The sequence below is a fragment of the Perissodus microlepis genome, chromosome 4 (assembly GCF_051167445.1).
Source record: "Perissodus microlepis isolate ML-2025 ecotype Zambia chromosome 4, ASM5116744v1, whole genome shotgun sequence".
NCBI classification, from domain to species: domain Eukaryota; kingdom Metazoa; phylum Chordata; class Actinopteri; order Cichliformes; family Cichlidae; genus Perissodus; species Perissodus microlepis.
Genome location: NC_140464.1, coordinates 4,622,768 through 4,650,701, shown reverse-complemented (window position 1 = coordinate 4,650,701; position 27,934 = coordinate 4,622,768). Strand labels below are relative to the sequence as shown.

At 40.6% G+C, this 27,934-nt stretch overlaps 1 protein-coding gene across 3 annotated transcripts; it reads left to right on the top strand.

Annotated features, from left to right (window-relative positions):
• The first annotated feature begins 47 nt into the window (after window positions 1–47).
• On the top strand, window positions 48–20,774 carry LOC146388070 (amine sulfotransferase-like). 3 transcript variants are annotated; one of them, XM_084925162.1, is made up of 7 exons: window positions 48–322; window positions 16,931–17,079; window positions 17,173–17,372; window positions 19,490–19,616; window positions 20,003–20,097; window positions 20,201–20,372; window positions 20,454–20,774. In XM_084925162.1, exons 2-7 carry the CDS (start codon window positions 16,938–16,940, stop codon window positions 20,561–20,563), a joined length of 846 nt encoding a protein of 281 aa, XP_084781288.1. In that variant the 5' UTR covers window positions 48–322; window positions 16,931–16,937; the 3' UTR covers window positions 20,564–20,774. The 3 variants fall into 3 exon arrangements, with proteins under 3 accessions (XP_084781288.1, XP_084781291.1, XP_084781290.1); XM_084925165.1 differs by lacking the exon at window positions 48–322 and adding an exon at window positions 3,494–3,543; XM_084925164.1 differs by lacking the exon at window positions 48–322 and adding an exon at window positions 3,596–4,019.
• The last annotated feature ends 7,160 nt before the right edge of the window (window positions 20,775–27,934 follow it).

Genomic DNA, 27,934 nt, shown 5'->3' with positions numbered 1-27,934 from the left:
AATATCCACACCCACCGCCGCGCTAGGAATACTGGGATACGCGGGACCACGAAGTCTACACCGGACCCGCCCTTCAAATTTGGGGAAATTAACTGCGCGTTTGTCGATCGCATTTGGAGTACACTTCGAATTGGGACTCCCTTCGGCGCGTCGGTGTGACGTAATCGATCTACAAACGCGCACTACGAAGCGTGTGGTCGCTGGATTGGGACACAGCTGTACACATACACACTCTTACAGACTGGAGGAGCCAGGAATCAAACCACTAACCATCAGATCAGCAGGTGACCTGCTCTACTGCCTAAACTGCAGCCACTCAGAGGTAAGCATGAGTAAATCGTCACTAGCTTTTGGATAAAGTGTACACTTACAAACCTGTCAAATCTGCATTTGAAACATTGGCTACTATAGCAGTATAGTATTGCAACGTGGCATTTGGCTCTTCTAACTAAAATAGGAAAACAGGAACATAAATAGTGCCATCATTGCCAGACCTGGCCCACATCTGGTTGACATACACCCTGCCATGACACCAGTCAGTCAGAAGTGCCAGCTTGATGCCAGATCCGGGCCAGAGCTGTTTTCTATGAGCCTGGGCCACAAAACCCAAACAACAATCAGGCCAGATGTGGCATGCGATCACATAAACAGTGCCATCTATGCCAGGCCTGGCCCATATCTGGATGAAATACGTCTTATCATGCCAGAAGTCAACCAGCAGTACTGGCTTGATACCAGATCCAGGCCAGACATGCTTGCTATGTGGGTATAAGTTACATATACTGTATATAACTACCAGCTCTCTCCAGCTGTGTCGATCTATATTATCTTTTTTGACCCCAAGTGTTTATTTCCAGAGAAAAGAAACAGCAGACTATGCTAATAGGACGTGATGTTACAACACTAGTCAAATATTAATGCATAATATTTGTTTATGACATCATTTTTTGTTATGGAAAAAAATATTTTTTAAATAATCATGAACATTAGGAGTAGTGATTTTAGAACTTTATGTATATAATTTGTCATTTTTTACTGATGTAGGCCAAAAATAAATACTCAGTACCATTTAATTTAGTTTAAAGGTTTATTTGCAAGATGCAGGAACCTAAAACATTAAAAGCTAAAAATGTATTTCGCATGAAACGGGAATTAAAACGTGGTGATAGAGCCAGGTGCAGATGCAAGTCAGATGTTAATTTGGCTGTAGGCTATGGCACTTGGCCACAGCTGGAGCTAGTTGACACAACTTGGTCAGGAGCAATAGGATTGACGGAGTGTGTTTAAATTAACCTGACAAATGTCACAGATGAAATATTAACTGTTTATTTCCTGGTTTGATGTCTACTACACATCTGTTTGACCGTTACCAGTTAATCTGTGACACCAGTTAATCTGGAACACCGGCAGATGAGTTTGCACTCTTCCACAAGAGTAATATTCCAGCGTGCAAAGTAAAGACAGCAGACAGTGTGAGGAGAGGTTCTGGTTCGGTTGTTGTGGGTAATCACTCAAGGTCAGGTAAGGTTCGTTCATTTAAATTCGATTCTAAGCTTGATAAAATCTAATAAAAACCAATGCCTGCAATTACTGTCATGAAAGGTCACTGGAAGGCAGAATTTCCAAGGTTGCAGGCCAAAACCACAAGAATTACATCTTATATTAAACCGGCTGCAGCCTCTGCACCTGTTACATGAGTTACATGTGCAAAATGCCTGATGATGTTTTGTTAATTCCTGCTGTTTGGGATGCTATAGTCCTCTTATTAGGGATGTTTTTGGTTTCTTGGTGGGAAGTGGGGATAAAGTCCCAGTTAAAATTCTGAGTGATTCAGGAGACTATGACTCCTATATAGTGAACCTGTATAGTGTGCTGCCCTTCTCGAAGGAGTCTGACACAGGTGACTGCCTCCTCAGTATTGGGAGGGGTTTGACCACCCTCCCTGTTCCTTTGCATAAGCTCATCAAACCATTAAGCTAGCACCATTACAACTTATTCTTCTGATAATGGAACCTTTTGAACATCTTGTTCTATACTGTGTGGGTCCTTTGCTGCCCTCAACATCTGGAAATAAGTATCTTCTTACAGTGATGTGTCAAAGTACCAAAATTCCTGCTGGATATCCACTGAGGTCAATGACGAGCAAGGCAGTGGTGACAGCTTTAACTCAGTTTATGTCTGTGTGAGTGATCAGAGTTCAAATTTTTCATCTCACATGTTCGCCAAAGTTTTGAAAACCCTGCACATAAACCATAATTGGTCATCAAGATACCATGCACAAAGACAGGGTGCTCTGGAAAGGTTTCCCCAGATGCTAAAGTCTCTTTTGCGTACCTATTGCATAAAGCTTAGTAGAGACTGCGAAGAGGGTCTGCCATGGCTGATTTTGGCTGAAAGAAGACATAGGTTTCGGCCCTAATGAGCTTTGGTTTTGACATAGTGTGCGTCGGCCCTTGGCTGTAATAAAAAATAAAGGGGTTTATTCCGAGCCACCTAAAAAACTTGGTTGAGTTTGTAAATGGATTTAGACTTTGATTGCTTGTAGCTGGGATTGCCAGTTGTCAGTTTTGTTGTGGGGACCAAGTTTCAGCCTTTTTGCCAGTTGTGGGATCTCTGTATCGTCCCCCATTTACAGGCCCTCACAGGTCCTTAATGAGAAACTTTTGATCTAAATTACTTTCAACCCTAAAATGAAAAAAGTTGATTCAGCGCTGTCATGTAAACTTACTCAAACCGTATTATGCAAGTGACCAAAATTCTAGTCAGTGTGTTAAGGACACCGTTCACCCTTGTTTGTTTCTTCACTTCCGTACTTTTCTGAAATTGATGAAATACCAGAGCCTGATGACAGTTTGGTCATTTGAAAAAATTTCAGTCTCTTTGTATTCTGGATAAATTCCTGTCTCATTTGCCGGTAGATAAATGCAATGAGCTGTCAGAACTGATTTTGTATTGCTGTTTGTTTGGTGAGGTTCCCACTTGCACGGACTTGATTGCTCATGATACTTTTTTGTTGTTGTTTTCTTTAAAATTGGATTGTTTGGTGTTCTTTCCCATTTTTTGTCATAAGTCATGAGCCAGGTTGTGACATTTATTCAATGTCAGCATGGCTGCCTTCCAGACTGGGCAGAGATGCCAATGCATTTTCTTTCCATCAACGAACTGTTAATTGAGCAGATTTGACACAGTTTCTTGAGCTAGTTCAAAACTTGCCCCCTCTCTCTGCTATCAGTGTACCATATTTAGTTCCAAATAATCAATGAAGTAATTATGAAGTAGAATCAAGTAATCTAGAGGTGGCTGTAGAAGTAGGCTGAGTGTAAAGTCTCCCAGTTCATCAGGGCCAGAGTTGGAGATCTGTGACTCTCTGGATGAAGGTCTAACAATATCAGAGAGAAAACAGCACTTTGGACTCTCCAGGTTATCTTTTCAGCAAATAATGCTATGGCAATGTTGTGGAGGATTGTGGAGGCTCAGAGCATGCGCATGATGATAACAGGTGTATGGGTCATTCACTCTATTGGTCTTGCTGCAAACACCCAGGTAATACAACACTTACCTTTCTACTGTTAAACTGGTTCTAAAAGTAATGCAGGTTCAGTAAAAATGTGTTTTGTGAATTTCTTTTTGTAGTTTTCTGTCTTGAGAATTTGTTTACATATATTATCAGACTGTTTCGATGCTTCGTTGTTTATCAACCTCTGACTCAACCTGGCTGTCACTGCACACATGTGCTTTAGTGAGTCATAGTGGTTTTAATGATTTACTCTGAGTTACTAAATTGTGTTTAACATAACAATAATAATAATAATGGATTGGATTTATATAGCGCTTTTCAAGGCACCCAAAGCGCTTTACAATGCCACTATTCATTCAGACTGACAGAAGCGAGGCTGCCATATCGCGCCATCGGCCCCTCTGGCCAACACCAGTAGGCGGTAGGGTAAAGTGTCTTGTCCAAGGACACAACGACCAGGACAGAGAGCCCGGGGATCGAACCGGCGACCTTCCGGTTACAGGTGCGGTTAAAACTGTTCAATGTTTTGCAAAAAGACTGATTTATTAAAAAAGCTTAGGACACTGAGAATGTGGTTCGGAGAATGGGAAGTGTTTTACCATTTCAGATAAACCGCAGAGGCATGGCCAAGGAGTATTTGGAGTAAATTATTTCAGTAATTCATATTAATTGCAATTTAATGTAAATTACACTTAGCACTAAAAAAAAGTCTAACATTGCTCCTAATGGGACTATGATAATTGCAATTATGAGTGTTTATTAAATAGCATTCATAGGAGAAGAGTCTGGAGTGGGTGAATTGCTTGAAAGTGTGACTGCAGTGCCTTTGCCAGTGTCCAACTTCTTGGTGAATATCTCAAAAAAGTTGACTTTTTATCTATACGTAACCTTTCCTGGTGGGGGAAATGTTTTTTCACTCATCCAAGTGATTTCTCAGTCTAAGCTGACTGCATGCTTCCACTTGTTGAACAGTACTTTTGCATAATGACTGAAGTTTCAATCATTATGCAAATTTGAAAATGCTACGTCCAGATGAAGAGAATCAACTTTTTAGGAATTTCCTTAACTGAAGGGCTGAGCATGCATCTAGACTTTTTGGTGAATATCCTTTGAGATCAGGTCAGCAATATGAGAATGCTTTGGACTGTTGAATGATTTTCTTCCAAGTTAAATTTCTTTTTAGGTTTATGATTTCCTCCTTATAGTACTGTTTGCTGACTTAATCTTATCAGTTCTGTCTGTGCCATAGCTAATTATTCTATTTCAAGTAGAGTTGCCTGCATTGGTGATATAAAGTCCTTCATAAGATGCGTGATAGAGAAATTCTACTTCTCTGAACTATTCAGATATTGAACAACTGTAAAACCAGTTGTTCAATGTCCGTCATTTACAATAATACATTCACAATAATATATTTTTGATTGGATCAACCTTTTCTTCTGTACTGCTTGTGTTTAGTGTAACACATTTTAACACATTTCTTAATTTGAGAGTCACATTCAAACAGTGCAAATGTGCACTCACGTTGTTTTTGGCACTCGCTTTCTGGTTGGTTCAATAGCATTGAGTCTGAAATACAGGTTTCATTCTGGATGCAGTACTCAAATTTTCAAGCAAAAATTCTGATAAGATTTGTCTTTAAATACAGATTCCTATAGTACGCTGTTAGACTTTTCGTCTCCACTTTACGGTAACATACTGGCGTCACTGTTGCCAGCGTCATACTGTGACGCCGTGTTACGGTAGCTTACCGTTCTGCAGGATGATACCGTTTTTTGCTGTTGTGGTATAATACTCTTGGACAAATTATGGTAACGCACCGTAGCTTTTTTTTTTTTTATGTCGTTATGTCGTAAATTACGTCAACAAAGTAACATCATACTGTGATTAAGAAATTGGTATACTACCGTTTATTCATGGTATGTCACTGTAAGCCCCCTGCAAGGTAATAAACTGCAATATATTTACCAGTAACTTACCGTTAACACACATCATCAGTACCAAAAATATTCATCTCTGCTAGAGGATACCATGTCCCAACAGGCGGTCATTTACTGTTGAGCAGGTTGTAATTTACCGTAATTTCAGGAAACAGTAACATACTGTAAGAGACTGGAGGGTTCCAAAAAAAAATGTATTGTATGAAAAAAAAAGTATCATTTATTCATTTATATGTATTTTTATATAAAAACACACACACATATATATATATACACACACACTATCGATTGATCGAGATAGATAGATAGATAGATACACACACACACACACAAATATATAATTCATGTGCTTCACACCACTTTTTTATTTCTGTTCTGATTTTCCTCTGCAGAAATACACATTTCCAAAATCAAAAACTGAAAAGAACTGAAAACATATTTTCATTGAGGAAGCACTTGTTTTTACTAAACTATGTAATCCATGTATTTTCTCAGATGGTTGTACAAATAATAACGATATTATGTCATATCCATATCATGCCAGACAACATATGCTCAAGTGTTGGGTTTTCTTAGTTATTTTTTGTAGGGTCTTAAACCTACAATGTGAAGTTGGCACCTTACAAATAAACTGAATTGTAATAAATATAATATCAAGCCCCACACTTCTGCCTTTATATACACTTTGTCCAAAATACTGGCTCACACTACCAAATCAATGCACAAAGCAGGGTCCACAAGGACATGGATGAGCGTATGTGGTGTGAAGGAACTTGACTGACCTGCACTGAACCCTGACATTGCTTTGTGGACTGAGTTCATTGATTTGTAGGGTGAGCCAATACATGTGACAATTAAAGTGTAAGTAGCTGAAATAATTTTTAACAAACGGGTAAAAGAAGGAAAAAAAATCAAAACTGTTGCACTCAAAAAACCTATTGGACAGAGACAGCTTCTTGCAAGACGGCGAGAGAGCTTGACTTCATTGTTGTTCGACTCGTGTAAATGTCCAGAAAGCATGGGCCATGGATCATCTGTGGAGACACAGGTAACAACACATTGGTCACTTAAGAAGTTCACTAGAAATGGCAACACTAGTTACCTAATTTGAAGTTTTCCACTCAAATTCAGTATGCCGCTGGAGGAAAGTTGTGACATGAAGGTTAATGTGAACAACCTTTCGCTTCACAGTGGTCCCAGTCTTTCTGCTTGTCCCAACCTTGGAGGTACATTTTGTTCCCTCTTCAGGGTTTATCCTTACAAAAAACCTTAAAACATGCCATAATAAATAGTAACATACAGTAACATTGAGTTGTGATTTGAAATAATGAGTTACTTAGGGATAATTTATTCATCATCTATCACTATTAGCTAACTGTTCAAACATACCTCTGAATTAGTTCCAATGTTGCACACGCTGACTCCTGGTATTCCAGGTTCAATACATAGAATGAACCAAAGAAGACTGACATCGCATCAGCAAAGGTGTTCTCTTTGTCCAGCTCAACAATTACACGGCCCTCTGCACTCACCATCCAGCAGGTGGCAGTCATTAAATTTTGTCCTTAAATGTATAGGGGCAACATTGTCATTATGCAACAAAAAATAATTTCAGTACTTCACTTCTTCACACTGTCTAGATAGTCATAAAGCAAATAGCTATGTCCAGTTAATTATCAGTGGCCTTATGCACATAAGTCAGTTTTAACATATTATAATTGTACATAATTGGGAATTATTCTGCACATTAAACACACCTAACAAAGAGTCAGCCCAATCAAATTACCGGAGATGAATCAACTGTATGGTTATTTTGGAGTTTATAGTTTGTGCTGCTGTTAAACTTTACAGTATTGACTTCAGTATTTCTGCTGTTAATGTAGCTAGACTACCATGTTGATCAGTAATATGTAATGTGAAATTTGATATTGTTACTTTGCTGGATTCACTGAGACACATATCCAACAACCTTGGTTTATAAAGGAAATTACAGAAATTTGAGCTAACAAAACAGAGACTGGATACCTGTGTCCACGAAAAGCTCCTGTGCCAAACAGAAATTGTAATATGGTCTAATCAGTTCTATTTCAAAAATGACTTCTTACCAAGCATGATCAGCCTTGGGGTGCTTGGCAGGTTGCTCTCTGCTTCAAGAGACATCCTGGTAGATGTTTCCTGCCATAAAAAGGACCAGGACATTTTATGTAACAAAAACAAAAACAGGACAGCAAGAAACAGCATTAAACATAGAGCTGTATGAAAAAAGCTTACATCTGCTAAGACAAAGAGGGAGTCTTCGTCTTCCTTGTAATACTTTATCATGAGAAGTATGGCTGCTGTGCCAACCTTGTTGTTGGTCAAAACTCCCTCACTTTCTATCTGCTGGATGAGTGTCCTTATACCAAGGTTCCATTTGAGCTTCTGGCTGGAGAAATAGTTAATAATCCTTCTGCCTTTGGTTATGAGGGCTAGACCTAAGTGCTCACTGATATCGATGACTGTGAGTTTGGAAAAGTGGTTCGAAAGACCTTTCCGAGTAAACAAGAATGGCCACTGCTCCTGAATTTCAGCTACTGAAAGTGAGGGACAACTGTTGATAAGCTGCCGCTGAGAAATATATGTGAGGTACATGAAGTCATCCACATCAGACCCAAGAGCTGGAGTACTGGTTGTACATAGTGGTGGACGTGGAGGAGGAGGGGTGAGGGGGATGGCTTGATGTTTCAGCTGATGCAGCAGGGCAAAGCTCCAGAGTAATCGTGTCATTCAGGTTCTCTGATCTGTTGCCATCTAAAAAAAAAAAAAAATCATTGGAAAAGCTACTTTAAAAAGCTACTATGTCAACAAATATGTTCTCGCTAAAAGATGAACCCTACAATTAGGATTGAGTAGTAACGGCAAGGCAGTTTTGGGGACCTTGTCTGAAGATGAAAAGAAGCAATCCCAGGACTGCAAAAGAACTACAAACTCAAGGTCTTGCATTGAAAAGTCGTAATACAATATATTTTACAGTATGTCACAATTTCCACCCTTAGTTGTACCACTACCAATGAAAGGTTAATGGTGTTAGATTTAGTGTCTACTTTTGTTTATGTTTTCCGTTTTATTTATCTACCAGACAATGTGAGCCCCAAAACGCTCTTCAATATTATACTGTCAAAGTGCATGTGTAGTATGGTGAAGAGAAAAAAAAAGCTAATCAAGCTAATCAGTGACATATGTGTCTATGAGTGACCTTCAAATCATAGACTCAAGTCTATGAGTTGTACAGAACCTACACAAACCTCCTTTAAATGCAAGAAGTAGTTTACGTATTTGAATTGGTGTGAGAAAGGGTTTGAGATCTTCCGCCTCCACAAACAAAAGATCACTTTTTTGTTGTACACCAATAACGTCCATCAGATGTTCTACAATGCAGATTATTTTCTCTCTGTCTAGTGCCGGCAGGAGGCTTGTGAGTTCCTCTTCAATTTCCATCCTTGAAAAAGAATTAAGAGGAAACAGAATGGTGTAGGGAGACAACAAAAAGGCCTGCCATGTTATAAAGTGGTAGTGGGTAATAATCCATCAGACTGTCAGCATTTACACACACACTTCTTTCTGTAGGGCAACGCAAGCAGTGAAGTCCAAGGTCAATGAGAAGTACTGAGTGATGCAACTCGAGCACAAAGTACAATTCAGAATCATTAACAAGTATAACAGCTATCTTCCCAAAAACCAAGCCATCATCAGTGTCATCTACAATGGAAACATAGCCTTTGACATACTTGGTACCTTTGTAGACAACTGCTGACACATCCAAAGTGGTCTGATTAGTGCAGCCTGTTTTTGCCACAGCTTCTTGAATGACAGTTCTTTGAACTGTAGGTGGAAACAGTTGGCCCACTGAGAGGTAGGACTGCAGTAACTGATGCCGTTCTGTCACAGTCTTGCATAAGTTGACAAAGTTGTGCACTGTTCTTGTACATGCTTTGAAATATGAGTGCTTGCTCTCAAATCTAAGGGTCCACAAACAAATGAGTGGTCCAAAGTGAAGGATAAGCTCTGCAAAATGTAACAAATAGTGATGTTTAGCTTTTAAAGCTTTGTCAGGAAACCTACTGTGTCGCAGATGTATATAGTCCTCTATCAGTATCTTTAGGTAGGCAATGTCATTGTGACTTATTTTGGGGGCACATACAAGATCAACAATGTCTCTAAGTTTAGGGCATAACTACCAAACCTCACTATCCACAGGATGTTTTATCTTTTCACCAATGTACAGAGGCAGAAGTCGCAGAAGACACCAGTTCTGTGCTGCTGAACCCCCCCAGCCTCTGCCCTGTTTTCACCTCACATGGATTAGTTAAAGCATCACTTCCTACGTGTTTGAACTGTACAATTGCTCTGTTTAACTGGTTGTATGTGAAATGCCCTTCCACTTGCACAAGGGTATCAATATATAGCGACAAGTCACTGGAAACCACTCCTTCAAATAAATCATGGCCCAAACATGGAAGTAACCCAGAGCACACATGGAAAGACTTCAGTGAATTAAACACAGAGTCAAATTTAATGCCATTCACAACCAAGTGGTCACTTGTAGATAGGACCTCAACACTGTCTTTATAGTTATCAGCTGTTCTTTTTTGTCCAAGTGATAGTGGATCATTGATAAAGCTTTCCCTGTCAATTAAGCAGCATCTGCAAAAATGTTTGCTGCAGCTGAAATTCTCATTGAAACCACCTATGCAGTGGGAGCCCAGATTGTCTCCTAAGATGGCTATCAAAGCTGCCTTCATTATGGTTCCATCCTCTACCAGAACCCCTGTCTCTTCCATATCTTTAAGGTCTGCAATAAGACTGGAAAAAACTTTGTTATGGACAAAAGTTTTGAATCATTGTCCCTGCAAAGCAGAACAAGTTGCATTGCATCAACAGAGGACCGGTTATGTGGTAAGATCTCACCTAGAGTCATGTACACTGCCAGGATTTTATGTTTCTTTTTGCCAGACCCTAATGGATTAACCACTTCAAATGCATCTTGGTAGAGAATGAGTGAAAGAGATGATGGATAGTGCTGTAAAAGTGCATTATCCTTGACATTTTGACCGTCTGAGACATCCTCTAAAACCATGTCTGGTGATCGGCGCAGTTTTGACTGTTTGTACTGTTCCCGTATTGTGGGGTGTCTCAAGAGAAATTTCAGTGTTTATTTAATTGGCACATACTGAAAATAACACTGTTTGCCTGTACTGTCAGATCCTAAAAAAATTTGAGTGGGTTCCACATAACTGAAAAATCTCTTCCTTGTTTTGTCAGATCTCAACACACCTTTATTGTACAGTGTTAAGAGATCATTCTGTGAAAGGTCTTGACTGATGTTATCTACTTCTGCTTGTGGAATATTAAATTCAGATAGTTTGTCAGACAGTTTTGCCAGAACATCGTGCATTGCACAGCTGTGAAGATCCTGAAATTCCTCTATGATGCACTGTATAGTGCTGGTTGGCAAGAGCATTTTAGCCTGCATTTTTAAATAAAATAAAGCCAATCAATCTAGAAATAAATCTTCATCAGTAGTATTGTGCTGTGAATCCCTGTCTTCTAATAGATTAACTGTGTCCTGTCCTTGTATTATGGCAATTTCACCAATTTCTTGTTGCCTTGACTGCTGAACTGTCTGCTTATGCTTTCGAGAAATATGGCTGGAAAATGATGTTCAGACACTGAAGTATTTAGAGCAACCTTCAAATGGACATAATACTTTTTTCCCATCTTTGATGTGAAATCTGAGATGGGCACAAAGACCTGTGAAGTTTTGTGCAGCATACCCACATCCAGGAACTTGACAGCTGAGGTAACCAGTGAACTTATAAAACTCCTCCTCAGTGGTCTCCCTTCTTGTTCTGTGATTCCTATGCATATGTGAACGAAAGGCAGAAAATGTTCTGAACGTGGCGGGACAGTTCTCAGTTCCACAGGAAAACTTATAGTTAGCTACATGTTTGTGGCTTTTAACATGCAAACTGAACAATATAAATTTCCGTGCACGGAAGCCACAAAATTTACAAATAAACATAGTTGCAAAAACTTCAATGACAAATTTCCTACCCAAAATGACATATGCAATGCAAAAAACCCCTCCAAAAACAAAATAAGACTATTTGTCAATAGGGACAAATTCCCAGTTTTTAAATGATCAAAATTATTCACAAAAGGCTTCAATAAACACAAAATGTGTGCCGACAAAAAGCACAGTAAAGACAAGTGAACAGTGCACAAAAATAAGCTCGATATTCGAGCTCGACGCCTGTTCTAAAGTCTGAATGACTTTAGAACAGGGGTCCCCAATCCCAGTCCACGAGGGCCGGTGTCCCTGCAGGTTTTAGATCTCACCCTGGGTCAACACACCTGAATCACATGATTAGTTCATTACCAGGCCTCTGGAGAACTTCAAGACATGTTGAGAAGGTAATTTATCCATTTAAATCAGCTGTGATGGATCAAGGACACATCTAAAACCTGCAGGGGCGATCGTGGCTCAAGAGTTGGGAGTTCGCCTTGTAATCGGAAGGTTGCCGGTTTGAGCCCCGGCTTGGACGGTCTCGGTCGTTGTGTCTTTGGGCAAGACACGTCACCCGTTGCCTACTGGTGGTGGTCAGAGGGCCCGGTGGCGCCAGTGTCCGGCAGCCTCGCCTCTGTCAGTGCGCCCCAGGGTGGCTGTGGCTACAATGTAGCTTGCCATCACCAGTGTGTGAATGTGTGTGTGAACGGGTGGATGACTGGATATGTAAAGCGCTTTGGGGTCCTTAGGGACTAGAAAAAGCGCTATATAAATACAGGCCATTTACTATTGTATGAACTACACTTCTTGTAAAAACCTGATTGGTAATGCGTTTGAGAAAAGCTCCTGCTGTGACCTTCCTTCTGTAAGGGCTCACACACACACACACACACAGAGAGAGAGGGAGATCATTAATACAAAGGATTGGAGCCGGTTTTGGATTTTCACTTGTTGTTGACTTTAATATGAGTAGTCACATAAAATTCATTCCAATTTTTTGCTTTTGCTTCAATTAGGTTGTTTCTTTAAATCTACAACACTTTCCTTTTCAAAAAGTTTACTGACATAGTAAGGAGGTAGCTAGGGAACTCAGTAAGTATGAGCAACAGTAGCTTAAGGACACTATCTCCAATAAAGAGGATTTCATCATCTGCAGTTCGTAAAAAAGTGCCATATTAAAAACAATTCAGCAGACCGTCAGAGTGCAGATACAAACTGTTTTCAGCTATAGAGGTAGAGGTACACTTCATGCACTTATCAACATACAGTTTAGAGGCTTGCATTAGAGTGCATTGGTGCTTGGGCATCTTTTATTTAGCATGGTTATACCATTGTGAATGTAGCTATATAAACATGCTCAAGAGTCTATCATATGTTTGACATGCAACTAAAAATTCGAAAATATATTTTTAAATCAGTAACTTTGCAAATTTAGAGGAATTGTTTTCGGACAACATATGTGTCACATTTTAAACAGGGTTTGAATAATCAGCGCCGACATACAGACATTTATGCACTGGGTATAACAGACATGCTTACCGTGTGAAAGGCCCTCTGATGTCTTGGAGCAGAGAAACACTCTGTATTGTTGCTTTTCTCTATTGTATAAGCAAAGTCGCCCGCCAATGACTAAGATGTTGGTGTTAACATGTCTTTTTATTTCATTCACACAGACAATGAATACTGAACAGCATACATTAAACCAGGTATCTCCCAACCCAGTAGTTACCAATCATGCGAAGCATGGCTGGTTTAACACGACGGGCATAACGACTTGCTTCTATCAGCTGTGCAATATTGTCGTTAATTGCGCATACTATATGTTGTGATGATCTCAGTTCAGTCATGGTGTGTTCTGCAATCCTGCTGAATTGTGTTTTAGTCCCATCGTTTGTGTATGCGCGTACAAACAGGCGTATGGCGGGGATGAATCGGAATGTCTTGAGCCTCAGCATCACATCGTCGTAGTAGGTGTCAAAGTAATACTCGGGCAGTTCGAGCAAACAGCTGTGTTGCACCTGACTGGGATGAGCTGTTCGATATCCGTAGCATGTTTCCTGTAGAAAGGCGTTTAGCGCCAACATCACCAGGTGATGGGTTGCAAGCTTGATGTCGATAACGGTTTCCTTACACAGACCTGATCCTGTAGGATCCTGCAGCAACTGTGGAGAGGGGGGAGGAGGTGGTGGAGTGTGGATTAGCAACGCTGGTGGAGGTGGGGAGTCTGGCGAGTCTGAGAGGTCCCACGCTTGCATGTCTCGCTCTGAAAATGAGAACAATAAAAAGATGTTATATTTTGTTGCATAGATACGCACGCACACACACACACACACACACACACACACACACACACATTTAACCTACCATTTGGCTTATTTAGTTGCGAAAGAGTTTCCAGTTTCTAGTAGACATGCGTTGTGACTCCCCCCAAAACACTCCCTCACCACAATCTACACGAAGTATAACTGCTCCGCTGTTATATTTAACGGTATACACATACCTATTACTGCCTTGCTATTCTAACTTAAATTTAGACCCATCTACGGCGTTTTCGCAGCATTGCTTTTTACGATGAGTGCATCGGGTGCATACACCTGTAGACGTACCTAGAGCGGCTGTGGCTTGGATGATGTTCCGGCTGTTCGTGATGGTTGATACCGACGTCATCCTGCACTCCTTAGTTAGAGGTGTCTGTGTTCCTTAGGTCACTCTGTTGATGTTCCAAATGATGAAAGAGTCTTTATATGTATAAGGGTTAGACCAGACCACTAGGAGGTGTCATTACCCCCCGGGGGTTGGTCATGGTTTCAGTTGACCTCTGACATGATAAGATAAGATAATGGAACTGTTTGTAATGGAACTACAGTTGGGATGTGAGAGTGCTGGGATGCTCTTGGTAAGGGAGCCTCTTTTATTGTTTCATGACTTCTTTTGCTGACTGTTGGGGGCCTAACTGTAACCCCCTCTGTCTAACTGTTGCAGAGTTAAGAATCTGTAGTTTTTAGAAGTAACACAAGAAAAGTTTATTTCTAAAGGAATACCTGTTGTTTGTGGTGCTCTATTTAAAACTATTAGCCTCTGTGTCTTTTTGGAGCGCTAAAGAAAAAAGTAAAATGCTCCTAAAGTAGTTAAATCATCTATGTGTAATCAACAAGTCTTACTGTTGCAGTGTGTTTGTGACTAGTAGATAATTATAGGGCTAGTTGCATTAAAGGAACATTGGGGGTTGATACAGTGCTAGTGTGGCTAGGTGTGAATATGTGCTTTTAGAAGTATCACAGTTTATTTCTAAAGGGATACATGTTGTTTGTGGTATTCTGTTTAAAAACTATTAGCCTGTGAAACTATTAGAAAAGTGAAATCTTCCTAAACTAGTTAAATTAAATGCTGTGTGGGAATACACGGATTTTAGAAGTATCACTGTTTATTTCTAAAGGGATACCTGTTATTTGGCAGCACAGTGGCACGGTGGTTAGCACTGTTGCCGCACAGCAAGAAGGTCCTGAGTTCAATTCCAACATCAGGCCGGGATCTTTCTGTGTGGAGTTTGCATGTTCTCCCCATGTTTGTGTGGGTTCCCTCCGGGTACTCCGGCTTCCTCCCACCGTCCAAAGACATGCAGCTTGTGGGGATAGGTTAATTGGAAAATCCAAATTGCCATTAGGTGTGAATGTGAGCGTGAATGGTTGTCTGTCCCTGTGTGTTGGCCCTGCGACAGACTGGCGACCTGTCCAGGGTGTATCCCGCCTCTCGCCCTATGACAGCAAAAAAAGTGCCATTATATTACTACTGACAGCTTTTTCCACCAGGCCATCAGACTGCTGAACACTTCATAGACACCTCACCTTCACTACTCACCTTCACTACTGGAACTTCAACATTATGCGCTCCACACTGTATATAAATGCCACTTGTTTTGCACAATATCCAACTACCAACCTCTGTATATTTTAGATATTTTATTTATTGTTTACTCTATTTAATTTGTAAAATATGTATACACACACACACACACACACACACGTAGAAAAACATATTTAGTATACACATCCAGTAATGCATACACTCTTATATTGTACATATATTTATTACTCTCAGATTTAGCCATTCTTATATTTTGCTTGTTTTATGTTATTGTATGTTTTGCACACCTCTGTTGCTTGTGAAGCTCGCACACAAGAATTTCACTCGCATGTACTGTACCAGTGTACCTGCACTTGTGATGTGACAATAAAGGTGATTTGATTTGATTTATCGTTATGTTTTTTACAACTACATGAATGTACTATTGCTATGTGATTTTTTTTTTTTTACTATTACTGAAGGCCACTCACCATATCAATACTAACTAGATTTTTTCAAAATCTTAATATAAAATGAGTAACAGTATGGTGGACACATTAGGCAAGGCTGCACTTTTTGCAGTGATCTCGTATAGAAAACTATTTCTGTATCAGTAATATGTTTTCTTTTTCTCTGTTGATAATCATGTGGAACTGCACATGATTATTTGCAGCTAGCAGGTTGCTAATGCTATCCATGAAATCTAAAAACAGTATGTTACAATGTGGAGATAATCTGATCAAAAATGATCAGGTTATATTCGAATTTGTATTCAGGCGTACATGTGCACTATGTTTATTCAGAGAGGTTAAGCTTGTGTTTCTGTCATGGAGGGATTGTGCTCAACTGAATGAAGCTTATTAGACATTATGAAACAGATGATACGTAAAAGCGAATTTTGCCAAAGTGCTTCTTTTTTTAAATTATCTTTTTTTTCTTAAAGAAATCTACTACATCATGTGTAATTTTTTTGTCATGTATAATTTCCATTGCAAATATTAACCACAGTTAAATTAAGAGAGGATGGCAGTAAAAACTCCGGAGGTGTGATGCCATCAAGTACACTGCTGTAGAACGATCGCACTGCGTTCTCAGGAGGACTCCCGTGTAAACTTACGAAGTCTGGACTAGCAAGAACATGAGGACTGGCGTACTTGAGTATTTAGAAATGGCCTAACAGTCTGCAGTCTATGAACTAACGCCAGCTAACAATGTTAGCTTGGTGGCGAGTAGCATTCAGTAATTGTAATAAAAATCACACATCAATAATACATCGAAGATATTGAGGTTTCGCCCATTCCATTCTTTTTATGAAGTGGTGTTTTAATTTCCAAGTAAGAAAACCATTCATGCCCGTTCACTGCTGGCCCTGTTATTCTGGCTCTGGGTCCATTGTGTAACTGACGCCACCAACATTAACAGGACGCTTACATTAGAGCCTCTTATTGCACGTTTTGTCTGGGTTTCCAGCAATCAAAATCAGAGTATTCCCTTACTCGCCAACACTGCTCACCCAGCATCAACAACACCATGTGACTCACAGATTTTTCGTTCCTGTGTATATTTTTTATCTGTCTTATGTAGAACCAGTATGGAGCAGAGCAGAGACCGTGTTTTCAAGCATAAAAACTACAATTTTGTGGTCGGTCTTACAACTCCAGAGTACATAGACTCTCTTGAGAGTTTTGAAATAAAAGACAGCGATGTCTTCCTTGTCACTTATCCAAAATCAGGTTGGTGAAAAATTTCATACATTATTTATATTTGCTGTTTTGTGCTGGCCAGACTGATCCACTGATCACCTCTAATGTCTTTCCCCACATCAGGCACTGTATGGGCTCAGCAGATCATCATTTCCATCCACGAACTGGATGGGAATCAGACTAAATATTCAAACAACATGGAGAGGATGCCGTGGCTGGAGTACAAGACAGCTGAATACACTCTTCTTCCCTCTCCACGACTCTTCGCCTCGCATCTCCCTGAACACATCATGCCTCCAGGAGTGAAGGAGAAGAAGGCAAAAGTCAGTACTTTATAGAAGCTCAATTTTCTTCTTTTTTTTTTGCAAAAATAGAGCAAATTAAATTAGATTTGTACTTGCTAAGTTTAATTACATTTTTTGTGATGTTACCTATTGGTCACTGAAGTCCAGTTTTTTGGGACTTGCACTTTGACACTTGGTAGCTTTTACAAACCAGCAAATCCTAGCAAATGAAAATAGAGTGGTTGATCTTTAATTATTTTCAAAACAAATGTTGTTTATTTGACAGTGTATAGGGTGCCCCAAGCAAGTGAGACTTAAAACAATGAGCCCCTAACACAATTTTGTAATGGGATCATAAATCAAGGAATCTGAGGGTCATTTTTATCATAGACTTCTGCACAAACACGTGGTTCCAGGTCCAAAAAGCTAGTACTAGCATTTGTTTTATTTTAAATGATTCTGTGTTTTTCCATCCATCCATTTTCTTCTGCTTATCCGGGGTCCGGGTCGCGAGGGCAGCAGCCCAAGCAGAGAAGCCCAGACCTCCCTCTCCCCAGCCATTTCCTCCAGCTTTTCCGGGGGAAAACCAAGGCCGAGAGATATAATCTCTCCAGCGTGGCCCCCTCCCGGTGCGACATGCCCGCGAATCGCTACCTTATCGTGGTAAATGGTAAATGGCCTGTATTTGTATAGCGCTTTTACTAGTCCCCCCTAGGGGACCAAAGTGCTTTACACACTCAGTCATCCACCCATTCACACACACTGGTGGAGGCAAGCTAAAGTTGTACCCACAGCAGACTGACAGAAGCGAGGCTGCCATATCGCGCCATCGGCCCTTCTGGCCAACACCAGTAGGCGGTAGGTCTTGCCCAAGGACACAACGACCGAGACTGTCCGAGCCGGGGCTCAAACCGGCAACCTTCCGATTACAAGGCGAACTCCCAACTCTTGAGCCACGATCGCCCCATGGTGGAGGGGTTTGTGTGTCCCAAGGATCCCAAGGGCTATGTTGTCTGGGGGGTTTTTGCCCCCTGGTAGGGTCTCCCATGGCAAATTGGTTCTGGGTGAGGGACCAGACAAAGAGCGATTCAGAAGACCCCTATGAAAAAACCATAGAGGGAGCAGTTCACCCTGCCCGGGATAGGGTTACCGGGGCCCCGCCCTGGAGCCAGGCCCTGGGGAGGGTGCCTGAGGGCGAGCGTCTGGTGGCCGGGCCTTAGTCCATGGGGCCCAGCCGGACACAGCCCGAAAAAGGGACATGGGCCCATCTTCCTGCAGGCCCACCACCCGCAGGATTCACCGTAGGGGTCGGGTGCAGTGTGAGCCGGGCGGCGGACCAATCTCCGTCTACCAAGACTGGCAATTCTGTTTTTATTTCAGTATATTTTTTTTGTCCTTTTCCTTTCTTACAATGAGGTCATTGCAGAGTAAGGCTACGTTCACACTGCAGGCGAAAGTGCATCAAATCCGACTTTTTTGACCCTATGCGACCCATATCCGTTCATGGTATGACAGTGTGAACAGCAGAAGTCCGATATTTTCAAATCCGACCTAAGTTACTTTTGTATGTGGTACTGAATCCAATACATATCTGATGTTTTAGAAAGCGACTGCTGTTTGAATGGTCATGTCGCAATAAATCCGTCTTTGATGTAACTGACACAAGACAGACGCCAATTATCAGCGCCCAGGAAGACATTGTGAACGCTTCCTGGCCATCCAGTGAAACTGTTGGGAAGACAACGTTGGAGAAACGTGAACATTTTATTTGTACTGTATAATTGTTGTGTGTGATGTATTCTTTTGCGCATGCGGGTCGCTTTGAGGGTTCACACTAGAGCGCATTTGCTGTCACATTTTATTTGTAGTGTGAACAAGCAGACACAAAAATCAGATTTGATCAAAAAATTGGAATTGAGCATTAAGACCTGCAGTGTGAACGTAGCCTAAGAGGTTCATCAAATCAAGTAGAAATAGGAGAAAAAGAGCTATAAAAATGTACAGGCTTTAAAACATATTTTAAAAGATATTATTTGAAATCAAATTTTGACCCTAAATTTTAAATTGTTTTTCTTTTAAACTAATGACTTTTATAATTTTTTACATTTAAGCAACAAACTGTTAATATTCTGATTTTTTTTTTAAATATATATCAGATCGTGTATTTGATGAGGAATCCAAAGGACAACGTGGTGTCTTTTTATCACTTCAGCAAAGCCCTGGCAGACCTGGAAACTCCCGAGAGCTTTGACCAGTTTTTTGAGTGGTACATAACAGGAAACGGTAAGTTTCCTCACTTTATAGTAATCAGTAATTGATTCATCATTATGTGTGGACCCTCTGTTAGAGGGCCTGAGCTTTAGTACCCAGTGATTTTGTGGTGCTGTGCTAGTATTTAGCACCGACTCCAGTTTTGTGTGTGTGTGTGTCATGTGTGGATTGAGCACATTGACAAAATCTGTACTACATTCGGAGGCACTCTACCACTGCATGATTAGCATGATGGACTTCCATCCGTCTGAACCAAATGGGTGGACTGATCATGCCTGCAGTCATGCTGTAGGTAACTACAGAGCTTACACTTGAGCTCCTCCTCTGACATGAGGGTTGTATGTGAACTCAATTAAATGACAATGCCAAATGACTGGATGCATTATGCCACTACACAGTTTTTGCGTCATCCTGGTTTGACCACGTCAGGGAGTGGTATTTAAACAGAGACCAGTACAACATCCTCTTCCTGACCTACGAGGAAATGATTTTGGTAAGATGTTTCTTCGCATTTTTGCTGTTCCTAAGGAAACTCAAATAAAATATCTGGCAGAGTTTAAGGTTCTTTTTCTGTTGCTTTCCTGCTTTTCTTTCAGGACCTGAAAGGATCAGTGAGGAAGATCTGCAACTTCTTAGGGAAAAACCTGACTGAAGTGGCTATCAGTCAAGTTGTGGAAAAAGCTACATTTCAGAACATGAAGAATGACTCGAAAGCAAATTATCAGCATTTTCCGCCAGAGACGTTCAGTGGAATATTCCTGCGCAAAGGTAGCATAACAGACCTGCAGCCGTTGTGCAGAAAAATGTGACTTCAGGGTATCAGGTTTTGTGTTTTTCTCTTCATTACAGGTCAGATTGGAGACTGGAAGAACACACTGACTGTTGCACAGAGTGAAAGAGTGGATCAAGTCCTTCGGGAGAAACTTGGTGATTTGCCTTTGAAGTTCATCTGGGAATAAGCAGAGAAACTCGTCTCCCAGGAGTTTTTAAAGCATTGATCATTAAGTGCATTAATCAGAAAACCATAAAAATGTGTTTTTCTGCTATTTAAATAATAAAAAAAGCATCAACAAAAGATTAATGTTTGTTCACCCAAGATGGATTCATGTCATGTAGATCATGATTCCAGAAATCAACAACGTTCATTAATAAAATGTTTATCAGTCAGTACACGGTGCTTTGGATTCTCATAATTTCTGAATAGTCACTAACTGTTAATTGTGTTTTTGAATCACATTGCTTTTGAAAGTAGCCTTGACCTTCAAATATAAGAAATTTCTTTACATAAATGTACTTTTGCCATGAAGACAGTCTGACTTTTGGTTTACCCACAAGTGATTTCTCCTCCCATGAGTCAACATTTAAGACAGAAGTATCTCATTTATTTGTGTAGAAGAATCAAAAGGAAAGGATCCTTTTTTGATAAGAAACAAAACATTACAAGAAGAAATTGTGCAATTGCAGTGTAATTTTGGTTAGTCTTGTTCAGCATGACAGTCTTCCGTTATTTAATCTGATACAGAATCAAACCTCAGACCTGCAAACAGCATCCACTGAATATCATGTAATTAATATGTGCAATACAGGTTCTTAACACGTAATTTATTGCAAGATAATAGTCTATTAAAAAATAATAATAATATAAAATAATCTTATTTCTTTAATGGTACTTACATTTCTGAACATTACTAGACATTTTAATTTTCAGCGTTATGGCTGCAAAATGTAACTTTGATTTTCATACAAGAGTGAATGCTTTCATCTGGGAGGCAAGAGTAACATTTGGAATTTAGGTAGTTTATCTGTGAGAAACTCTTTTCACACAAGTAAGCTGATCCAAAGATGAACCGAACTCCACATTATTCATATAGAATAAAACTGCATGTTTCAAACACAAGTTTGTCAGGTGTTAAGGGTTCAAATATTGAGGAGGAGAGTAAAAACAAGCATGGTCCAGAAGAGCTTGGTCAAACAATTGATTTTAATGACCACACGCAGCGTGGAGAGATGTACACTGGAAAACATCAGCTGTAGATCTCCACCCAAAAAGGCACTTCAGATTGCTTTTGATTCATCAGGGTTAACGCCCCCTCATGCGTCATCAGATACAATACATGCATACGTCAAATCAAAACCACAATGACTTCTAACACAGTTTGAAAAGAACATTGTCTCCGTCTCCACGGCAGGTGCTTCCCACAGCTCATCTCGCTTTTGCTTATCTCTGGAGCATCAGGCACAGTTCTGCACAATCTGTAACTTATGCAAGCACAAAAAGCAGTTTGCAAGCAAAACATGTTTAACCTCTTACCTACAAATAAATCTATCAACTGTGTGTGTGTGTGTGTGTGTGTGTGTGTGTGTGTGTATATGTCACGACCTCAGCTGCACTTTGTCTCACCTCGCACCTCTGCTCATAACCTTTCATCAGACAGAAGGCCAGCACGTACACAACTGAAACTATATGTGTAATATATTGAATAAATCTCTTAAGCAAGAACCACTACTAGAAGCTTAATAAAAGAATATAAAAGTATAAAAGATAATAATGAACAACCTGGTTATTCAAATAGCATCATCCAAACAGCTCCTCAGAATAACTTGCACTTACACTCTGCTTTTAGTTTCACTTTTGCAAAAGCACGCTCTGCAAACCTGCAGTTTCCTGTCAAGACTTTTAGGCCCAGATTATATTCAAAGGTGAGCCTTTCATATAATGCAATGTAATCTGCCTATAAACATTTAAGATTATAAAAAGCATTCAAAAGCATTTAAGATTATAGATTCAACTCAACAGTTTAAAGTGGTTATAACTGCTCCTGTACTAAAGGCTAATTGTCTGCCAATATGTTTAAACACCTGAATGCAATATCACTATTAATTATTAATGCAATGGTAATCTGGACAATAGCAGTAAAATAATTTCTCTAATCCCTACACAGGTTTTGAGAGTTTTTTAATATCACTCCATTTGTGGTTTTAAATCTGAATAGCCGTCGTTTCTGGCCAGTATACATAGACTCTCTTCAGAGTTTTGAAATAACAAACAGCAATGTCTTGCGTCTTTTACAAAGTCAGGTCAGTGAGAAATCTCTGTAGCATCCCATTATTTTGCAGTTTTATTCTCAGGGCTCAGCAGATCATCATTTCTATCTATGTGTTGGACGGGCATGTGAATGAATATTCTACCAACTCACAGAAGATGCCATGGCTGTAGTTCACAGGGGGTGCATACACTCACCAGCTCTCTCCATGGCTCTTCACATCACATCTCTCCCAGGTTCTCATGCCTCTAGGACTGAAGGACAAGAAGGGAAAGGTCAGATCTGCGTAGATGCTCAAGCAGCCTGAAGAAAGAGCAGGTTTAGTGATATACCCACACAGCAGACAGGCAGGCAGCTAACTGCAGCTAATGGCTCCCCCATCAAAACCTTAGGTGAAAGGTTAGTGACTGTTTGTTTTTATGACCGGGACTTCCTGTGGATGTTTGTAGTTGCTGCTAGCTCTGTGCCTTTAATAGGCACTGATTTTGTTTGTGCTCACAGTAAAGTGAGCACAAAGAAGAAGTGAGACTGGTTGATGACTCTAACAGACGTTTGATTGACGCTGTCTTTTTCTTCATTACCCTGTTTTACTCAGGGCACTCAGCCCGTGGTGCATGCTAATTTTGTAGGTTCGGGAAATGTTTTTCATTGTTTGCTTTCAGAGATTCCCTCACTAACTGTCCCCACCTTCTCAAACACTGTGACGAATGTAGGGTGGAAAATTACATCACTACGGTAGGGCCCCCAGTGTTCACGCGCATGCGCTGTTTTGACCCCACCAAACTGTCAATCACTCAGGAGCAGTTTGCGACCATGGAGCACCTGGACATTGTGCAGTGTTCGAATAGTGCCTGGGCTTCCCCATTACACGGGATGCCCAAATCTGACAGTCGGTGGCGACCTTGTGGGGATTTTCGCCGTCTAAATAACGTCACAGAGAACGATTGTTATCCTATTCCCCACATCCAGGATTTTTCCGCTCATCTTGCAGGGACCGTACGGGGGTATCACCAGGTTCCCGTGCGCGCTGAGGATGTCCCCAAAACAGCTGTAATTACTCCATTCAGCCTTTTCGAGTTTTTGCTCATGCCTTTTGGGCTGAAAGGTGCCACCCAAACCTTCCAGCGTTTGATAGACTCAGTCTTATGCGAGCTGCCCTTCGTTTTTGTACATCTCGATGATATACTGGTGGCCAGCAACTCAGAGAGGCAGCACACGTCCCATCTGCGGCAGGTATTTCAGAGCTTGGCTGCATATGGCCTGATCATTAACCCGTTTAATTGCCAATTTGGGTTGCTGGTTCTCAATTGAGGATAGTGAATTTTTACAACCGCTTTCTCCCCAGTGAAAGAGCAGCCACTGCTTCAGCCACTGTACAGCACGTTGAAGGGTCAAAAGGCCAATGACTCCGTTGACTGGCTCCTGGAACGCATCTGGACATTTTCCGATGCCAAGTATGCATTAGTTAATGTTGCCCACCCATCCCCATCTGCTTAGATTGCTTTGACCACCGATGAGTCGGACATAGCGGTGGGTGCTGTGCTAGAACATTGAATCTCAGGTGCCTGGCAACCGCTTGCCTTTTTCAGCCGCATGCCATGGGACAATGAGCGCAAATACAGCGTCTTCGACAGGTAGCTACTCATCAAACATTTTCGTCTTTTTCTCGAGGGTTGTAACTTTACCGCATACGTGGAACACAAACCCTTGATGTTTGCGATGTTCAAAGTTTCTCACCCATGGAGTACGCGCCAGCAGTGCCATTTGGCAGCCATTTCTGAGTTTACCACGGGCATTCAGCACATGGCTGGTAAGTCCAACCACATGACTGACTGTTTGTCCCGCACGCTGGTTTCTCCAGTTTATGTCGGCATAGACTACTCTGCCGTGGCTGATCAGAGTGATATCCCAGACATCCTTGTACTTAAATCTGCGCATACAGGCCTCATGCCTGAGGACAGACCTGTGCAGGATGGCGGTCCTCCCCTGGTCTGTGATGTTTCCACCGGCCACACACGCCCGGTGGTTCCCTTTTCATGGCGTTGTTGGGTTTTTGACTCAATACATGCTCTATCTCACCCGGAGGTCCGGACCTCTGTTAAACTGGTCAGCTCCAAGTTTTTTTGCCCAGGCCTTCACAAATCTGGGAAGGAATGGGCAGCGGTGTGCATTCCATGCCAGCATGCAAAGGTCCATAAACACACTAACGCACCCCTTGACTAGTTCCTCATCCCCGGCAAACATTTTGATCATGTGCATGTTGATCTGGTGGGTCCCCTGCCGCAGTCACAAGGTTTCACGCACCTTTTGCCCATTGTTGACCACACCATCCGTTGTCCAGAGGCTGTCCCCCTGACGTCCATGACCGAGGTAGTGGTGGCCCGAGCATTTTTTTTCAAACTTGGGTTTCGCGTTTCGGTCCCCCCGCACACATTAGCTCTGACAGAGGCCCCCAGTTTGTTTTGGAGCTTTGGTCAGCAATGGCTGATGGACTGGGGGTCAGGGTCCACTGAACCACTGCATACAACCCACAAGCTAATGGAAGGATGGCAACTGGGTTGACTGTCTCCGATAGGTTTTGCTGGGGCTGCGCTCTGCAGTTAAGGAGGATCTTGGCGCGTCCCCAACTGAACTGGTTCTTGGTCAGCCCCTCCGCTTTCCCAATAGATTCTTGACCAAAAGCCCCTCCCCCGTGCTTCGATGGATTGAACCAAGGGGGAGGCCCATTTAGGGTTATCGAACTGGGCTTGAAGCATTTTGTTTTGGACTTTGGGGGTCATAGGGAGACTGTGTTTGTTGACAGGACGGGGTTCCACTCACACCTAGGGTTAGGGGAAGTGAGGGGGTGAAGGTTTTGGTGCGTTCTATTTTCAGGTGTGTAAAGCAGTGATTAAAGTTGGAGTGGAATATTGAGATCTCTCGTCTTGTCCTTACATACCTCCAATGAACAACCCCCCCCCCAAAAAAAAAACAAAACAATGCCAGATGCATTGACTGCATTTTTAGATAAATAGTTGTATATAAGTTTGTTTACAAAATTTGTGCATGAGTTTTTAAGAGTTACAATTTATATTTGTAACTCAAAACAGACTAAACATGTCTGTGGTTTTTTAAAGTAAAAAAATATATAATTACTACTAGGATTTTACATTTTTTGTGTGATTTCAGATCAGTTGTGTTAATACGGTATGTCAATGAAAAAATAACCGAAAATTCAGATATGTGAGGTTAAGCTGAAAAGAATGATACCAAGCGAGGCAAGATAAAAATCAATAAATAAAACAATTTAAAGGTGAAATACAAATGTAACATCAAAAGTAGTCAGAAATGGCCAATTGTATTTTGGACCCCCTAGGGTTAACCCAACAAAACATTTAAAACTTAGGTTTAAATTTTAGTTCATAACAGTGCAGGTTTCTGACATTTTGTGTAAATTTAAGCATGTAGCAATTTGATTTTTTTCTAACAAAAAGGTGTGAAACTTAAGTTGTTTGTTGTTTAAGATCTGTGTTTGTAACCCCCCCCCCCCCCCCCCCACATGTTGTGTAGCTTTCTGGAATTTATACTTATTGGGTTACATATTTATTTATTATACAGGCTATACAGTACATAAAATCTAAATTCACATGTTTTATGTAACTGAAATGTTTAATTATGTGGGCTACAGAAAATAATTAAGTTATAGACTATATATGTATTAAACATTGTATACTTACTGCATTTGAATCATTTTAACCATTTGTAACACCAGCATATATGCTTAAAAACAAAGGCTTTGATTTTGCCACCCAATTTGATTTCTCATAAAAGTTCCTCAGATCCACGCCTGGCCATGGGACAGTTTGACAGTATCTTTTGTGTGGTTTTAGACTTGGACGAGTTTCTAAAACACTAGATCAACAAAAACATCAGAACATACACTCTTTTGCCCATTAATCATGCCTACTTATGGGGCACCGTTTGTAAAGTGATGCATTTCGGGCAATTTGTCCAAAGTTTGTTGATTGCGTTAAAAATTTTAATTGCGTTAATCGTGATCGTTGACAGCCTTCGTTTCTTGGCGAGGTAAGTACAATTAGCAACTGCGTAATCACAGGAAATGAACAGCTGGTGACTGATGACAACCTGTTGTGAAGATCAGGGTTGGGACAAGGCGTCCCACTCAAACAAACATTCGTAAATCTTTGTTTGGTGTCCTTTCTCCCTTTTTTTTGTAATAACTCTTGAGCCAGGTTGTGACATTCATTCAATGTCAGCATGGCTGCCTTCCAGACTGGGCAGAGAAGTCAATGCATTGTCTTTCGATTAAAAAATTACTGTTTTTAATTAAGCAGATTTGAAACAGTTTCTTGAGCTAAGTAAGAACTTGCCAACTCCCTCTCCAATCAGTGTACCATATTTAATTTTGAAAAGTTAATGAAGTACAATCAACTAATCTAGAGGTGCCTGTATAACTATTCCGAGTCTGGGGTCTCTGTGACTCTCTGAATGAATGCCAACATAAGAAAGAAAACAGCACTCTGGACTCTCCATGTTATCTTATCAGCAAATTATGCTGTGGCAATGTTGTGAAAGATTGTGGAGGCTCAGAGCACACACATGTCAATAAAAAGAGGTGTACGGGACATTCACTCTATTGGTCTTGCTGCAAACATCCAGGTAATACAACACTTACCTTTCTACTATTAAAATGGTTCTAAATGTAATGCAGGTTCAGTAAAAATGTGTTTTGTGAATTTCTTTTTGTAGTATTCTGTCTTGAGAATTTGTTTGCATATATTATCAGACTGTTTCTATGCTTTGTTGTTTACAATGGGAAGCTACAATGGGAGTGATTCTTTTACTATTTCAGATTAACTGTAAACAGAGGTGTGGCCAAGGAGGATTTGGAGTAAATTATTTCAGTAATTCATATTAACATATACAATTACTAAGGGTTGCAAGATGCAATTTAATGTAAATTACACAGGTAAAAGTCTAACATTGCTCCTAATGTGGCTATGATAATTGCTATTATGAGTGTTTATTTATTAGCATTTATAGAAGAGTGTTCAGTGGATGAATGGCTTTTAAACAGTACATTTACATAATGACCGAAGCTTCAGTCATTATGTAAATGTGAAAATGCTACGTCCAGATGAACAGAATCAACTTTTTGGGGATCTTCTTGCCTGGAAGGCTGAGCATGTGTGAAGACTTTTTGGTGAATATGCTATAAGATCAGGTCAGCAATATGAGAATTCTTTGGCAGGATTGTTGAATGATTTTCTTACCAGTTACATTTTT

Excerpts from the sequence above, each read along its gene's own strand:
- LOC146388070 (XM_084925162.1), top strand. The coding sequence starts at position 16,938 with ATGGAGCAGAGCAGAGACCGTGTTTTCAAGCATAAAAACTACAATTTT. Across the intron at positions 20,098-20,200 it reads CCTACGAGGAAATGATTTTG|GACCTGAAAGGATCAGTGAG; the intron begins GTAAGATGTTTC and ends CTTTTCTTTCAG. Across the intron at positions 20,373-20,453 it reads TGGAATATTCCTGCGCAAAG|GTCAGATTGGAGACTGGAAG; the intron begins GTAGCATAACAG and ends TCTTCATTACAG.